This window comes from Montipora capricornis, chromosome 2, assembly GCF_036669925.1.
Source record: "Montipora capricornis isolate CH-2021 chromosome 2, ASM3666992v2, whole genome shotgun sequence".
NCBI lineage: Eukaryota > Metazoa > Cnidaria > Anthozoa > Scleractinia > Acroporidae > Montipora > Montipora capricornis.
This window is the reverse complement of record NC_090884.1, coordinates 1,833,306-1,850,805: the sequence shown is the minus strand read 5'-3', so window position 1 is coordinate 1,850,805 and position 17,500 is coordinate 1,833,306. Positions and strand designations below refer to the sequence as shown.

Genomic DNA, 17,500 nt, shown 5'->3' with positions numbered 1-17,500 from the left:
TTACTTTTTGGGGCCCAGATTTGTCACAGAAGCACTGAAATTCTTGTTACATTTCATGTTCACATCTTAAGATTTGGTATCACGGGCTAGAACACTCTTAAGCTACTCTGCTTGCAACGGAATCGCGCTTTAAATAACATGGACCATCCATATGGTATTGCACTTTGATCTGACATATATACCTTTGATACCCAGAGGCAGGCATGATTCGTGTTGAAATGGACGATTGAGCCGCTGTGATAAAATGAAAGTTATTCCCGCAGCAAATACATCTGTCAATATTTAAAGTCTTATTAGTACCCCACGTAAGATGATTAAGTGTGTTACCGTTTTCTTTGTTTCACAATTCTCAAGGGACCTCTGAACCTAAGAAATTGACGCCATTGATCATGGTCTCATTAGGCTGTTGTTCATTTTGCAAACAGGAAAAAAATATGGAAACGTAAAAATAAGACCATAGGCAGCCCAAGTTCGCATCACTAGAGAGCGTGTAATAATTGATTACTAGTGGGAAGATGACCTTTGAGTAAAAGCAGTGTTGCGTTACAGGCAGCCCGTTGAGAATTTAAACGCGTTGTAAGACTTTGTATGGGAAATAAAATACCGAAGATTATGAAGCCTAAAAAACGCTCAATTTAACGTCCATTCAATAAAATGAATAAAAATGACTTACCTCTGGTGTATTTTTGTGCCTTTTGGAGCTTATTTTACCGTTTCGGGAATTCCGTGTTTTCAATGTTCTAAGACGAAGTCAAGGCTGCACACTACGATTCCGACCGTTGTCAGCTCAGAGGCGGTTTGTGAATCGAAAATTCATCCCTGCCGCTATTTTTTCACGCAAAGCTAAAGCCACATCATTTGCGAACCTCGGTGAATGTTTCGTCGTCAAAAATCCCCACGCACTTGGCTGGAAATGAGCATTTTCTGCTTCCGATTACACGATAGCTGATGAAGTTAACGGCTGGTGATACTGTATCACGACACGGAGCTTGGATCCGAGGTCAAATCAACTCCACCCGACGAGGTACAGTCATTTCATGTACAACACTTACCCCATCCCCACAGCGGCTTCTCGAAGAGCTCCATGGTTTCGAGTCGCAAACCGCCTCTGAGCCGACAACGGTCGGAATCGTAGTGTGCAGCCTTGACTTCGTCTTTAAACATTGAAAACACGGAATTCCCGAAACGGTAAAACAAGCTCCAAAAGGCACAAAAATACACCAGAGGTAAGTCATTTTTATTCATTTTATTGAATGAACGTTAAATTGAGCGTTTTTTAGGCCTCAAAATCTTCAGTATTTTATTTCCCATACAAAGTCTTACAACGCGTTTAAATTCTCAATGGCTGCCTGTAATGCAACACTGCTTTTACTCAAAGGTCATCTTCCACTAGTAATCAATTATTACACGCTCTCTAGTGATGCGAACTTGGGCTGCCTATGATAAGACAAGGAAATTAGGGGAAGGAAATTTCTCCTAAATATCGAAGTGAGGAGCAAGATCTCTTATTGCAAAATTCTTTCTCTTCATTAGAAAACTAAGGTCACTTACAGTAATGCATGTAAAGCCCATTTTGGATCGGAGTTCAGTATTACCTTCCATCCTTTTTGGAGTTTGCTTTGTTCTTTTGAAGAAGTGTCATTGCGTGCCCACAACTCTTCAGTTGCCTTTTTCGGTGCAATCAAAAACTCTGGATTCTGTGACTGTTACACTAATCTGTTTCTGTTGGACACCAAATGGGCCATATAATTCTGTTTTCCATGGAAAAATAAGCTATGTTTATTAGAATTTCATTTTCTGTGATAACTTATGTATGACTTCCTCTTTGCAACATGTTGTCGAATGGAAATGGAAATCTTTGTTGCAAGGAATCATGAACAGCGAATTCACTGTCAAATTGATGATTCTGGTTCAAATAATGTTATGTGTGTCTCGCTCAAGCTGACAGCACTGAACACAGTGGTGAACATTTGAATACCGGTACTAATGCCTATCACAAAACAGTAAAAGCCTTTATCTTTTTGCTGTTCATTTCATTTTCTCACCGATATTACAACTGCATATTGTGGAAGTGAGCAAGCTTGCGTGTGCCATATTTTGATATAGAGGTCAGCTTGTGTTGAATTAACAGGAGGAAAAAATTTTTGTTGGATTCAACACCTGTTTCAAGATTTAGTAAACTTGAAAACAGAGAAATTCTAGGACCGTAGAATAAGAGCATTTCATCTTATGCTACATGTACAAGTGTGTGTACGCAACCAATGAAACCATCTTAGTTTACTTTTACTCAGTACTGCTTATCATTACTTACAAAGGACCGCGCAAGCAATGAATGAAACTAAAGTGAACCATCTCGCCTTGTTTTCATTGCCAACTGCTTGGGTATCAAAGAAATATAGGCCAGCCGGTAAAAATATCTCATTTTCTCACTATTATTTTTGGTTTGGTCAAGTCCCAAGAGTAATACACCACCAAAGCCCCCTTATGTCAACAAAAACATGGGCGTGGCTGACAAGTGGTCAGGGCACTTGCCTTGAGATCCAGGGATCCTGGGTTCAAGACACCTTCTGACCCCTGGTTTAATTTGTTCCCGGTAGTCCCTGGTTCAGCTTTTCAGCTGGTAGATAGCCAACTGGTTTGCCTCCGGCCAGTTGGGATTCTTAACAGTTGTTGTTGAATGGTCTGTTCTGTTGTGATTGTGTTTTATTGGCCCTGAAAAGCCCCTATGGGGAGTGGTCAGTTGAGTACCTGTATTCTATTGTATTTTGTGGTTCTTTTTAGAATTCTGAGTAACAAGCTTTAATCATTTTTTTATATTCAAATTTACCTAGTGCCAAAGAAAGAAGTTCTTAAAAACTGTCAATGCATTGTAGTTGATATTTAAACATCAGACCCCAGTTGTTCAAACGATGGATAGGGCTTATCCACCAGATAAATCACTATGCAGCAGATAAACACTAGCAAAACCAATTGAGTTATCCAGTGGATAGTGCTATCCATCGTTTGAACAACTGGGGCCAGATTTTTTAACCTTGGTAACTTAAACTTAAGGTGTGCCTTTTTTTTTTTTTGCAGCTGCGACCATTGACCGTGTGGCTTCAGGAACTCTGACGAAGGTTGAGGAGAAGTTGCCCTTTATTACAAAGACACCAAATGAGGTCTGATTGTGCTGTTAAACCTCTTGTCCTGATATATTTGTTGAAAGATTTTTCCTCACCCATTCCAAAGCAAGTCTTTGTACAAAACCATTCATATGAAAACAGGTTTTATCTGCATGAAAATGCAGAATTCACCTACACTTTTATGTATAAATATAAGTAAATGCCCCCAGGGTTGTCAAGCAATTTTTACCGGTACAGGGCTGTGAAAGTGGTGTGACTTTATGTCAAAAACAAATGGCTCAGAACATATGGTTTTGGACCATTTGCCATTTAAAATCTTACATTTGTACCGTTAATTGTATTGCATTGCCTCACTTGTGGTTGCTAAATGAAGTATTAAATATTTTTGTCACATTAGATAAAGACTGCTCTGAGCCAGACTGCCTCAACTTACTACAGTAAAGTTCAGAATGCCCCTGTTGTCAAGATGGTGATTGCTAAGACTGGTGAGATGGTGTCCTTTACTGAGGTTCTGAGTGAGTTAGCCCTGCCAACTGATGGATCCTGTCCAGAGGATGTGAAGGAGCTTGTGACTATGGCAGAAGACCAGTCAAAGGGCAGCTTGGCCAGGATCAGGAACCTGCAAAAAAGGATTGCACGCAGGGGAACAAAAAAGCTCCTGTCTTACAAGTCTGTTCAGTTTACTGTTGAAAAGGTATGCAATGATTTGCAGGCAATAATATCGTTATTGGCATGTTTCCTGAGCTTCTGAAAAGTGCAAATTTTCCATTTGAGTTTGGTCATCATTTGAGTCCAGCTAAGTAATTTTCAGGTCATGGCAAGTGCAGATAGCCCTAAAATATCTAAGAGCATAATGAAGAAGAAATTCAACCCCTGTGACTGGGTTGAGTCAAGATTTTTCTTGGGATCACCTTACCATGGAACAACCTAGGACTTGATCGTGAGGGGCAAGGGCACTGAATGCAGTGTTAAGTGGTTCTCCTTTTTGCTGTTTATTTGTTCAGTTTGACAGATGATCTTTTTTTTTTTCGGGCAGGTGGGTGATTTACAGGGCAGAGTAACTGACTTGGTTGGAGTGTCGGCAACTGCAGGCAAGAAACTGTTCAATGCAACCATGTACATACCCAGCATGGCACTTGAACTCAGTGGGGAAGTCTTTGTATCGGCCAAAAATCTCGTGTTTGCTTTTACAAAGGTAAAATTTAAAAGAAAACAGTGTAAATCCTGAGGTGAAATAGACCTTGGAAAACGATACATATTAGTTTAAGAAAGAAAAGTTCGGTCGTACGAGAGCATAAAAGACGAAATATTTGTTACTTCTCACGTACAGATTTTTTTTGTTTTTTTTTTTAAATGGAAAAAATCAGGAAAGGACGTGATCTACGGAAAGAAAAATGGGGGTCACCGAGCATTCAAGAGAGTAAAATCGCTGCAAAGTTCTCGAAGCGATTGTCTATTCGCACTGTCACGCCATTGCGTGACATTTCCGAGAAGACCTGGGTCCACAGCTATCCCATAATGCCAAATGCTTTCACGTTCCATTCTTGTGGAAAATGTTTGCACCTTTAGCACCGTGTTTACCTTCGTGGTCTGCAATGCATCACGTGTGCGTGACATGCGCGAAAAAATGCGCAGTACCAATGGGCGCGAACGTCCTTAACTTTAACCAAAATTTCCATGAATCTTGGCTCAATGGTCAGCACCCTTGATATCTTTGAAAAGGTAACCTTGATACACCAGCTGAGGAGAATGATTTAATTGAGAATAAGAAGTTCAGAAAAGTTTTGGAACACTGTTGTGCCTGTATTTGAATTATTATTGTTCATGAGTAATGATGTAAATGACGTAACAGTGCAGTCCATCATAGCAAGCCTTTTTTGTGACAGGCAAGTTTCTCTTTCAGGCTCATTCTGTCAGTGACATGCCAGCAGCAGTTGCTAGCGTGGTGATGAATGTTACAGAACCTTTGTCTAAAGCAAAAGATCAACTTGTCGGCTATGTGTTTGTCAATCAGCATGTCATGACACAATACCTCCTTTCGTCTGCCCCTGTTCAGTGGATGCTCCCCCATGTTGTTGCCGTGGAAGATATTGCTGAAATGAGTATCACCGTGGCAGAGAGAGCAGAGAGTGAAGAGTTGGAAGATGACGAGAGTGAGGAGGAAACTGATGAAGAAGATGAGGAGGAGGAGGAAGCTGCTTGATATATTTAAGCAATTTTTTTCAAATTATTCGGTAACTTGTAGTTTTGAATCATTCATTGTTAAACAAAATGCACACTACCATCTTAATTTTAGAATTTTTACAACCACATCAACATCAATATGTGTCTTTCAAATAACCCATACATATATACTAGTCCCTTCAATTTTTATCATGTAGTAAATTAAATATGTATGTTGTATGTGTCAACGTGTAATAAATAAAATTATTATAAGTGAAAAATGTAACTTGTCCTTCGGACAGCCATCAACAGTGAAGGCCAATTTGAAGTTCATTTCTACCTCTTTTTCAAAGCTAGTGTTCAAGAGTGAAAGTTGTTTCAATGGTAATTAAACTATTCATGTTAACCCCTTGATTCCTGGGAGTGAGCCAGAGCAGATTTTACTCTGTCAACTGGGGGTGGCCTAGGGTGAGGAGTGGATGGCTTAGTTGTTTGGTTGCTTGTCCAGGGCCCAGTTGTTTGAAAGGCGATTAACTTAATCCAGGATTAGCATGAACATTTGTTTCATGTTTTCAACTTTTTGGTGAAAGTTTCTTTTGCTTATTTTTGTTTTCCAAGATTTACTTCCTCTGATGTAAATTTTTGTCGAATATCAGTGTTTAACAGCATTTGGGAGTAGAGAAATAAACTCCTTGTTTAATTTTTAATCTGGATTAGCATTAATTGGCTTTTGAACAACCGGGCCCTGAACACTAAAGTGCTTGTTCAACAAGTGAAGTCCAATCTGTGTTGAGAATAAAGTTAATGTAACATCATACATGTTGTCAAATGTCCTTCATTGTTGCCTTTTTTTTTTTTTTTGTTACTTACAAAATGTGAGCAAAAATTCGTGCTTACTTTGATGTTATGGAAGCAACTACAAAATTTAGGGCCACACAGGGCCAGGACATGCAAATGTGTTAGAAGCTTTTGTAGAATGAAACAACAATAGGAGCTTTTGTTATTCAATTATTTTGAAATACATGGCCCTGTATTCTGAAGTGTAGTTTAGCCAATTTATTCAAAATTGAAAGGAAGGAATTGGTGTGAATGCAACCAATGCGCATTCTGCAGCAAATACATCGGTAAAGTTAGATATTTTTTCCTGTCTTGACTGAGGTTGTTGGAGTCATTGCTCTGCCCATCTTTATCTACTATTGTATCAAGTTCTCCTCGGTTGAGTGAAGTTAAAAATGAAAAGGCTGCTTTGATAACACAAGAAAGTGTAAATCATAGCATTCATGGCAGAGGTATTTCCAGTTATAAAACTCATTAATAATTCATGATGGGAAAACAAAAGAAATGTTTTATTAAATTAATCAATACCGGTATCTGTATTTCTGATACAGCTTTCTCTTCATTTACATAAATGTTTCTTTCAATTTTTACGGTTAAAATGTCTTGAATCACCAAAAATACGTAGTGTACATTAACACTTAAATGCTGAAATTTCATAAGCACAATACAATATTCGCACCCATATTTTATCGGATATAAAACGTCTCACCTTCGGCTCGACATTGTATATCCGATACAATATGGTCGCTCATATTGTATCTAGTACTTATCATGGAATTCGGTGTCGTGATCAATGACACTTTCTGGTAAAATGTCCTCTCTCATGAGAGTAACATAGGGGATCTCCAGCAGGGTAAGCAGTTCAGGCCCCGGTTCCTGAAAAGCCGATTAACGCTAATTGAGGGTTAAATCCTGATAATCGTGGAATAAAATTTATCCGTCGATTAGTTTCTGTTCCTGAAAACACGATTAGTGCTATCCAAGGGATAAACTGAGGGTTAAATTTAACACACCTAGATAGGTCGATTAACTCACTACTCTGGGAATAAAGTTGAACAAACTTTGTCAAAACAAACAAAATGGCGGACTTACTGTTCCCGATAATTCGTCCAAATATTTATTCAACACAGAGCTTGACATCTGCTTGTAACATTCATATCCTTTATATAATAATAATATAATGTTATATCTTTTACTCTGAATCTGGTATGCAAAAAATTCAAATCTACAATTACAGAAGGGTCTCATCCAAGAAGTTAAGATCAACAATATGGATAATAAAATAATTTATGAGTCATGTTGGACATAAACCTTGTTTCAACAAAATGTAAGAATCTTTTCTCTTCCAAAGATAATGAGGGGACAACCTCAGTTGTTTGCTTTCAAAGAACTACGCTTACTTTGGCCAGGTTTCATTGTAATGTCAAGGGGACTTTTTGCCATACTTCAGTTCTTGGGTACTTGTAATTAGCTTGTGCAATGCAGCATCTGACCGCCATCTCAAAATTGGTAAAAGATCACACCTGACCATTAAAGTCAAACTGAAGTGAAAGGGCAGAAAAAAGAACTCGTTTGCCAAATCTAAAATCTGAAACAATGCACTTTCATCTTTTGTGGGTAGACGTTGTGGGAGTTCACCCTCAAATATGACATGACCAGACAACTGCATGCCGAGGCAGAGGACAATAAGAAGAATAGCTTGCAACACAGTAGTTTCGTTGTATACAAATAATGCATAGTAGGCCATGACACCATAGACCAAGGTGTAAATAAACTGTGGAGAAAAAGGAATGTGATAAGGTTTTATACAAATAATGACACTTTCAGGTAATAACACTACGAAAACCACCAATCTGTGGAAGCGGCCCGAATTTCCGAGCCACTGCCCCGCCCACTTTCGTTAAACATTTTGATCAAATTCCTTTCCAACCGGCTTAAAGGGGCTAGGTCACGCTATTCTAGGCATTTTCAGCACTGGTTGAATGGTCATAGAATAAACGAAAATATCAAAATAACTGTTCAAAACTATTAGAGAACTCTAACAAAGCACAGGGAAGCCAAGAAGGGACATGGATGGACAAAACTGGAGAGGATTGAAATGGATTAAATTTGGGTAAATTTGAAAAACGTCTACCCACCTTTTTTCAAATTTATATCAGTCTATATCAAAATGTCATTTACAAAGCTTGAAAATCATTCTCAGTTGTTATGTGGCCATGATTTTGCAAAATTATGAAAGACTCTTGCTCTGCCAATTTGACGTTTAGAGCTCATAATAGACCTAATCGGCTAACTCATTGTTGTACCCAATTCAAATCTCCCGGGGACTAAGATTCTTTGTGTATTGTATTTGCATGATAATGTAGCATTCATATTTAAATGACATGGAAATACCTGGAACAAAACGTTTTATTCCCAAAGGGTTTGAATTGGGTACAACATTGAGTTAGCATATTAGGTCTATTAACAAAATTTAACAAAATTACCTAAAATAGCGTGACCTAGCCCCTTTAAGGTGTACTATAATGAAATCAACAATGAAAAACATGTTTTCAAAATTTATCTGTTTTCTTTCACAATCGCAGAAAAACTTCCCACGAAGAAACCTGTGATGAAGTCTCCTCCTTTACTGATAATGTCTTGTATGATCTTCATTCCGAGAGCTTTACCACCATTATAGAGCCTCTTAAGAATTTGAACTATTTACAAGCGAAAGTGGGTGGGGCAGAGACACGTAAATTCCCACCCATTCCCGAGATCGGTGGTTTTTGTAGTACCAAAACAATTCTCCAGTTCACTGTGAAAATCATGAACACCAAAGGAAAGACAATGTGTTAGATTCCTTATAACAGTAAGGAGCAAGCAACCTTTCTTCATCCAGTCCATCAAGAAATCAGTGTTTGGTGTATCAGGCTATTCAAGCTAATTAACCAAGTCTGGGATAATGGCATGTCTACTATACTACAATAATATTATTAAAATGATTATTGGCACAAACTTTGTGGTCTCTACACATTTACTTGTCGATGGCTTACCCCAATCGTAGGCTCTTGTAAAATGCACAGAAGACATTTCAATGCAATGGCCAAGAGTTGAAAGGAGAATGGTAAGAAAGTGCCACCAATACAAAGTGATGCCCAGGCAATTGCCCAGGATGTTACAGCATGGAGTACAACATTCCTGGTAAACAAAATGAACTCCTCATGAGTCAGTTACAAAATCAGATGTGACATTTACGCTGTCCATCACTGAGTACAATGATCAGTCAGTCAGTGAGAGATCACTAGCTACACTAGATCAATCAATCAATTAATTGACTGAATGATAATTTGATGCATGCATCTCCTTTCCAGTCAGTTGCTAAGCATTTCCTTGTATGTCAAAACACTATTTATCACTGTTTGCCTTCACAAACCATTAAAAAGAAACAAAAAATGTGGGAACAAATACAAAACGTTGTAGCATCAGTTGGAAAGTTGCCTAGGATTTTATAGCATGGAGTACAACATTCCTTGTAAACATTCAGCTGGTAAGAAATGAATTTAACCATGCATTTAAGTCTTACGCATAAGATATTTCATTTAAGTTTCCATCAAATGTAGCGATAAATGTGAATGACTTTTCTCACCAGAGCTTTTTGTGCGAAAAACGCTTGACGGCCGTTTGCATGGCACTATCAACGAAGTAGGCAAACCCCAGATTCAACGACATCTTTGATGCAGAGGCTAGAGAGATGACGAAGTGCTGAGTCACGCAATACTATCAATGCGTCGTCACGTTTTTTGTTAACGGAGGTCAATTTACATGGGGATTTACATAAAAGTTAAACAGAACAAAAAATTGCAAATAAAAATTCATGCTTTCCTCTAAAAGGTGTATCACGAGGAGAAAATTACTATACAATTCGCACGACTCAAAGACCAAGTTTTCTCTTCCCAGATCGTACTCCTTGCTGCCCAAGGAGAGGACGCCTAGTCAACGGGAGAGAGTCGCCTTTTCATTCATTGACAGCGAGGTAGGTACATTCGATGTTTGCTATACATCGTTTTAAATTAATGAAATGAAAGTCAATGATTGATTTCATACAGTCGTATTCAATTTGTGTTTTATTTTGGTTTCCGAACCTTCTAATTACTTACTCTGTTGTTATCGAAAAAGTCCATTTTAAAAGAAAGTGTTTTTAATTTTTTTTATTTGCAGGTCCGTTTATTGATTAATCCTACAATAATTAAATTCACAGTTTTATTTTATCTGTGTTTGATTTCTGACTACTTGGGCTTCTAATACCCTTTTTGTAAATTCGTTCTTTGTTGTAAAGTTTCATAATGTACATTTATTTGATATAAATAGGCTACTTTGGATACCATAATACTCTTTGTTTGTCTCCCCAAATTTTGGATAAGCATTGTTTCCAGTTTCTTTTGGGACTTACAGTGGTCCCAAGAGAAAACAAAACAATGCTTATGCCAAATTTAGGTGGCAAAACAAAGAGTATAATTTATGGTATTTTCTGAAGTGGCCTATAACGAAGAGTCTCCTCGTGGTTGAATGTTGTTTTCGACAAGGCCCTCTACCTACAGGAGACTTGCCGGCAGAGTTTTTCATCCAATTCTTCATGTTTTTTGTTGTCGAGTTTATTCATTAGTATGTGTAATCTTAAAGGCCCGAGGGCAATTCAGGATTAATTTCACACATATTTTCAAGTTTTCACAAAGTGAAATAATAATTAATCCTTAATTGCACAAGGGCACATAGCGATTACATGTTTACCACATACAGGGAAAAATTGAGGGAAACCCAATTTCACTGCCACCAAAAATTAAGTTAGGGAAAAATGCCCTCCATCTCAGCCAATCAGCATTCAGTAATTTTGCCCCATATGTGATAATAACGAATAGCAGCATCTTGAAGAAAGAATTTTTTTTAAAAGGAAAATTAGAGAAGTCTTTAACCTATTGACTCCCAGGGGTTCCCCATTGACGAGTAAAATACTCTGGCGTTAGACAAAGTAAAATACTAAGTCTGGCCGGTTTCGGCAGGTTTGGACATCAAAGGGTTAATTAAGTCATTTCAATATTAATTTTTAGGCATGGAAAATGTTCATTGCTTGCCCATGCTTGCAGCTGAGCTGACCAGTAATGCTGATGACAACAGGACAAAGTTTGCAGGAGATGCCTTTGATGAAGATAAGCAAATGCAAATTTTATCACTTCATTTACCTGTACACAGTGACCAGGAAAAATTTTTCAGCAAAGATAAGAATGAAAGTACAGTTGATAAACAGAACAAAATAACAGACATTAGGTTGCAGGAATCTTTTCAAGATGACATGAGTGATCAAAATGGGAGAGAATTGTGTACAGAAATGCTTACAGAGATGGGTCTCACGCAGCAGCGCAAGAATGCTATCCGTGTGTTCACAGTAGGAACTGATAAAGTTATTACCTTATCAGAAGTATCTGGCATATTTGAAAACTATTTTAAGAGGCCAGACTTGTTGAAGTCTGTCTTGCAAACCCTCCAAGTGGCCGTAAGTGGCTTTAAAGGTGATGAATTAGCAAGAGTTGACATTCCTGGTGGATTGACCTATAATGATCACTCAAGAGGAAATACCTTGTACATTGCAATGAAAGATGTGGCAAGAGTTCTTCAATACACTTCAGCTCTACTTGATATAAATCCACCTAATGTTACTTGGGTACAAGTGGCAGAATCCCATGTAGCTGCTTCCATGAAAGGGAACACAAGAGGGGTGGTATCCTCCACCTCATCATCGGATGATTCTGCGCATGTTTCTAAGGATGACATTGATGTTCAAGCTCATGTTGGAAAGAGCACCAAGTCAATTATTACCATGTCCGACACAAGTTCACAAACACATAACCTTGATAGTTCATCTGCAGTAGACGTGGTGAAGGCAGATGACAGTAACACAAGATGTACGATTCGCACTTGTTTGGTCAATGGTGAGGAGGTTGTCTGTATCCCTGATTTGCACAAAACTGTGATTGACTTGTTTGGACAAAGTGTTCAAGTTGGAAACTACATGAATCGCCTCAAAATTCCAACTCATCGGTTTTCAAGTAACTGCCTTAAGTATCTCAAAGCCCACAATATTCTGAGTTCCAAGGCAACCCTTTGTACATATATAACAAAGGCTGATGCAGAGAGACTTCTCAATATGTATCATCTGGGAAGTCATTATGATGATGGTCAGGATGACAGTTTTCCGAGACTTGAGTGGAGTGAGCCAATCATTCTCGAAAATTCTGTAAATACTGGTAGATGCAATATGGGAGGATATCTCAACAACAGTGGATCGATTGACCATGAAGAAATTACTCAACCAAAATTAATAAAAATTCCCCTTTTCACTATAAACAATCAGGTTGTTATCTCAATGCCAGATGTCCATAAAGCTGTTCAACTAGTGAACGGCCAAAGTGTGCAGTTGCGTTACAACCTTGACAAGTTGTCAATTACTAAGTACAAATATTCCTACTCTGAAGTTCACCATCTCAAGATTCTAGGTCACCTTAACAGACCCAGCTCATGCACCTACATTACCAAAACTGATGTTGACAGGCTGCTTCAGTATTACATCACATGTACCCCTGAGAATGAACCTAGATTAAAATTAATTGAATGGCAACAACCTTTGACGGTAGAGAGGATCCCTAGGGTCGCAACACCTGATAGAAGGTCAAGTGCAGAGACAGAGGCCTTTGATATGGAAGCTAATGATGAAAATAATGCAGATGCTGCGGGGGTTGAAGACTATTCAATTTCTGATCTGTACAAGGTGTTTGTGGGCGATGACTTGGAGACCACAAGGAGGAATTCAAGTGACAATGAGGATAATCAGTGTGAAAAAACTGTGTATCCTCTGCCTTGTTCGTCTTCAGCATCTGAATCAATTCCAACAGTCTCCTCACCTTTGGATCCAAACATAACCACCCCTGTCAAAAGAAGTAACGAGATTTCAACCAGTGATAATCAGGTGAACTTTAGGGGTAATAGAGAGTCTTCCAGCCATCTGACAACTTCAGAGAAAACATGTGACCCCTGTGCTGTCAATCCATCAGCTGTCAATGTTGATCAAATGCAAGTTGTCACTTGCATCAGAACTGATTCCAGTTCAGAGAGAAGTGGAGTACTTTTTACTTCTGGAACTTCTTTTGGACCAATTCCTGTGGACAAGGGAGAGACAGATTTGCCCAGTGGAGTTGCAGCGTTCCCACCCTCCTCTTCTTTCACCACTGTTTCAACACACTCAAGTGGTATCAACTCGTGTGTTTCATCATTTGTCACCCAGTGTGGTACAACTTTTGTGAAAGATGGACAGATTCCGTCAACTTCCTTCAGTTTCACTAGCTGTGGTAAGCAATAATAGATGATAATTTTATCGTTCCAAGGGAAATTTATTTTGCATTATGGGTTGCTTCAGTACATGTAACTCTGATCCAAGGGAGGGCTACTTAGACAGTGGTTTGATTTCTGAACCATGCGCAGTTCTCAGCTATGCATCACCGACTAAAAGTGTTTTTCATTTCTATATGAGCGACAGATTAAATCAAATTTTTTTCTAGAAGTTGAAGGCATTTCAAGGTTATTTTGAAATAAATATGCATTTTTCTCTATTTTGTTTCTTCACTATATATATCTGACAAAATAATGATTCAATGTTACCACATCTGTTGTGAAAGGAACATCAGTAAAAGCTACTTTTAGCTCACGCATGTCACATTTTTGTTATTGCCAAGTTTTGATGAAGAAACACACTGAAAGATATAATCTGTTCTGAAGTTTATATTTACATTTATTAAAATGAGCATTGCAGATTGACAGGATAGCTTGGATAGTAGGTTTGATTGGTCCCTATGGAAGATGTGTAATGAATTTCTTTAATTTTTCTTTCAATAGAAAGCTGTGCTTGTACATCCAAAAGATCAAATGAACAACCTTGGCTGGAGCAGCAGGCCAAGAAGTATAGAGGTAGAGTACGCCTTGTCTTTGCTTTAAGAATATCCATAACAATGTAAAGATTCAAACAGTTTTTTCTATATTTTGGCCTCACAAAATTTGGGGTGAGATAATTAGGGCTTCCCTTCTCTTCCATCCCTGATACAAGATCTTTTACCGGTAATTGCTTTTCATATAAATAGGAACCCTTGCTATTCAGGTGAGAGAATGCCATGTAAGTAACGCATGGTAGCTGATCCGAAGTTCTTGTGATGGTAATAAGTTCTACTTTCTCAAACCCCTAATACACCTTGTTTACCCCCCAAAAGTTTTCATAGGCATTGTTTTCGATTTCTCTCTGGACATTTTCTTTTCCTAAGAGAAATTGCAAACAACTATTATGCAAAATTTTGTGGGGTAAACAAGAGGTAATTTTCGCCCTTCGTCGATTCGCTCTGACGAAGGGCTAACGCTCGAAACGTCAGCTTTTAGAATCTCTGTACGGTGGCCAATTTACATTATCAACTCCGTTGATAAAACCAAATTTTTCTATATCTCGTAAGAAAAACGTGGCACTTATCCACGCTGTGAGGAGGAGGCAGACATGAACTAGGAAATGTCCTATTTCCGTAGTTCAGATATATGAACATGCCATACATTAACAAAGTCATTCATTTTTGACTTTATTTTGTCTTACGTCATCTGTAAGTTTCATAATCTCTAAAACAGCTGACCGGTTGGCGCGTATGGTCTGGATCACACTAGTGTGGGAGGTCTTGATTCAAACCTAGGCCAGATAAAACTCTTTGGGTCCCTTTTAACTGAGAAAGTACTTTAAATTAACAAATAAAGACGCCTTGCCTGTGATCTGTACTGTTGTAAAGCTCGCAGGAAGCGGATAGAGCAAGGAAGAAGTGTACGTGTTGAGGAAACTGTTTTCCTTACTTCTTGAGTATGATTGAGTACGATTATAATCCCGACTTTCAGCAGCATAAAAAACCAAGGGCTTGAGAGCTGATCTCTCAGTGACTTAAAGAAGAGTGGACTGAGTGGGGTTTTTGGGAATGCAGTTACTCTGAGAGGTTAAACACGTGTCATTTCCTTATTTCAAACGAAAGTAGACTGCTTTTCAGTGACTCCCGGGGGTTCCCCAGTGACGAGTAAAATACTCTGGCGTTAGACAGAGTAAAATGCAAAGTCAGGCCGGTTTGGGTGTCAAATTAATGTTTGCTAAAATACTCACTTGTAGCAGACGAGGAGGATGTTTTGAAGACGTTACAACGAAAAGAGACAGAAATGAGAATTTTATATGGTAAGGATAGTGAAGATCTGTTATGTTTGATTTGCAGAACTCGTCAATGTCTTGGCCGAAAAAGGACTGACAGAAAGATGCAAATTTTATAAGTAATGCTAAAAAATGGGGGAAAGAAAACAACAGCATGAAATTGAACATTTAGGGATAAAATCATTTCCTGTATAGTCTGAGCACGCAGGAAAAGGTCTTAAAATTGAAAAAAGAAAAACTTTTCAATTGCATCGACCGAAGTTTGTCGGCGATAAGTTAACCGCAAAGAAGAGTGCTATCCCCAACGCTGTGACGAATGGATACCAGAAACCATTTTGAGTTGAAATTTAAAAATAGAAACAACACTTAGCCAAATTCGGTGAAGTCCAAGTTGGGCAGCGTGCCTCATTGATGTGGCGGCTTCTCTACGTCATCACTCAGAAACGGAAAAATATAAAACTCTGGTAACCTTGGAAAAGTGCCATATTGTTTGACATTCCCTGTGGGCAAAAAATTGATGTCCATTGTCCATGCAGGATTTAAGCACGTAATATGATTGAGCTCCCTAGCGTGGATACCTCGAAAAGAGCGATAGAATTTACCTCGACCCTAAAATGGCCCAACCAAGCCTTTCACACTGCAAACAAAACAACTAACTGTTCAAGGTTTTCCTTTCAATTGAAAATTTTACTGGTGTTAACGGAACGGAGAGTAAACCAAAAGGGAAATCGAGCCCAAGCGATTTGACAGAATTTGACCTTTTGTCATGGGGCACAGTGTGACCCCATAAAAGTAGCTGATCAGCCAGTATCTTTGAGGATAATTAAAGTATCTTAAACAAAAGATGAAAATACATTGCATCTAGTGCCAAATTTATGTGGTAATTGAATAGCCCGTGCTTGTCCTAGAACTATTCATGTGGGGCACACAATTTCAATTTTTCAGATGCATATCAGGAACAAATCAAACAGGGAAGGGATCAAAGGTTATCAATACAGCGAGAGTTAGATCAACTAAGAGGTGTGTGTATCATTTTTTTTACGATGTATAACTAATATTAAAGGGAACGTCAAGAAGCCCTGCTAATGGATTTTCTTTTTGTAGATTCTAACGCTGAACTCATAAAGAGCATCGAAAGGAAAGAGTTGGAAATGAAAATTTTGCATGGTAATATTAAAACAATTGATCTTCTTGTCTTAACCTCGCACTGTGCAATTGTCATACAACAAGCCTGAAAAAGTCAAGCGCTTTGCAACCAAGGTATCTACGATTTCGGAGCGAGTTGCGCTATGGAGCCACGCTGTATCATGGAGTTGTAACCCGGAGAATTTTTAGGTTTCCGTAGCGAACAATTTCTTACATTTTCTTGGCGATTGCGAGGAAATCATTCCTTTGTTTCATACCTATCAGTTGATAGCAGACTCTGTTGGTAGTTTTTTCTCCTTCGCGTACAAAGGCGGAAGGCATGATTCACCTCCTCCCTTGCACCTAAAAAGGTTTCGAAGTCAGTTTCGAGAAAGCTCTATCGTAAAGTTTGTTCTAAGTTCCTCAAATATCACCAAGCTGATAAGCACCAAATGATAAGGTATCCGTGTAACGAACTGACTTAAAGGAGCATTAGAAATAAACATACAAGAGTTCAAAGAAACGAACGATTCCCTAACTTATTGATGTCTGTATCGATTTCTAGATTCATACCAGGTACAGATGGAGCTTGAAAGAAAAAAATGCGAAGAGTTGGAAAAAGAAGTCCTTCAGCTTAAAGGTGGGAACTGCTGAAGTCTTTCTCACTGATAATGGACAGTGTGCTTGGCCAATGTGCAATTTTAAACCCGTCTACGATTTTTCGGTTCTGTCACTTATACAGAATGTATTAAAGTACGCTCTGTGATAAAGAGTGGCGAAATTGAAATATTTCAAATCAAACACAACATACTGTTAAAAATCCAACGTATACCTCAGTCCAGAGAGTGGTTAGAGGCGGCGGTTAGAAACGAGATTTGAACCCAGAGCATCTACCGCCCTCGCAAGCTCAGGTCCAGTACGAGTACAAGAACCAGATTTTCGTACTGGGCATGCGCAAAACATTTGAAACAGACAGACATACATACATACATACATACTTAATTGA

At 38.5% G+C, this 17,500-nt stretch overlaps 4 protein-coding genes across 5 annotated transcripts in view; 2 read left to right on the top strand and 2 right to left on the bottom strand.

Annotated features, from left to right (window-relative positions):
* Window positions 1-6,102, top strand: part of LOC138038402 (uncharacterized) — a 6,527-nt gene extending 425 nt beyond the window's left edge. Inside the window, exons 2-5 of the mRNA XM_068884256.1 lie at window positions 3,076-3,158; window positions 3,520-3,816; window positions 4,159-4,317; window positions 5,026-6,102. Of these exons, the coding sequence (XP_068740357.1) occupies window positions 3,076-3,158; window positions 3,520-3,816; window positions 4,159-4,317; window positions 5,026-5,325 (839 nt within the window). The 3' untranslated portion in view covers window positions 5,326-6,102. The remainder of the gene's footprint in view (window positions 1-3,075; window positions 3,159-3,519; window positions 3,817-4,158; window positions 4,318-5,025) is intronic.
* Window positions 6,103-6,617: 515 nt separating this feature from the next.
* Window positions 6,618-10,077, bottom strand: LOC138038403 (uncharacterized). Its single transcript, XM_068884257.1, has 3 exons — window positions 9,751-10,077; window positions 9,158-9,302; window positions 6,618-7,896 (listed from the first exon to the last, which is right to left on the bottom strand). Exons 1-3 carry the CDS (start codon window positions 9,831-9,833, stop codon window positions 7,546-7,548), a joined length of 579 nt encoding a protein of 192 aa, XP_068740358.1. The 5' UTR covers window positions 9,834-10,077; the 3' UTR covers window positions 6,618-7,545.
* LOC138038400 (ski oncogene-like) overlaps window positions 10,002-17,500 on the top strand; it is a 9,068-nt gene continuing 1,569 nt past the window's right edge. Inside the window, exons 1-7 of one of the 2 annotated variants that reach the window (XM_068884249.1) lie at window positions 10,002-10,137; window positions 11,210-13,501; window positions 14,046-14,117; window positions 15,337-15,396; window positions 16,315-16,389; window positions 16,474-16,536; window positions 17,060-17,134. In XM_068884249.1, the coding sequence (XP_068740350.1) occupies window positions 11,212-13,501; window positions 14,046-14,117; window positions 15,337-15,396; window positions 16,315-16,389; window positions 16,474-16,536; window positions 17,060-17,134 (2,635 nt within the window). In that variant the 5' untranslated portion in view covers window positions 10,002-10,137; window positions 11,210-11,211. Of the gene's footprint in view, window positions 10,138-11,209; window positions 13,502-14,045; window positions 14,118-15,333; window positions 15,397-16,314; window positions 16,390-16,473; window positions 16,537-17,059; window positions 17,135-17,500 lie in introns of both variants that reach the window. The other variant, XM_068884248.1, reaches the window with a different exon arrangement.
* Window positions 16,397-17,500, bottom strand: part of LOC138038399 (elongator complex protein 1-like) — a 26,234-nt gene continuing 25,130 nt past the window's right edge. Inside the window, exon 38 of the mRNA XM_068884247.1 lies at window positions 16,397-17,500. This exon is cut by the window's right edge and continues 677 nt beyond it. The gene's annotated coding sequence lies outside the window, so the exon portion shown is untranslated.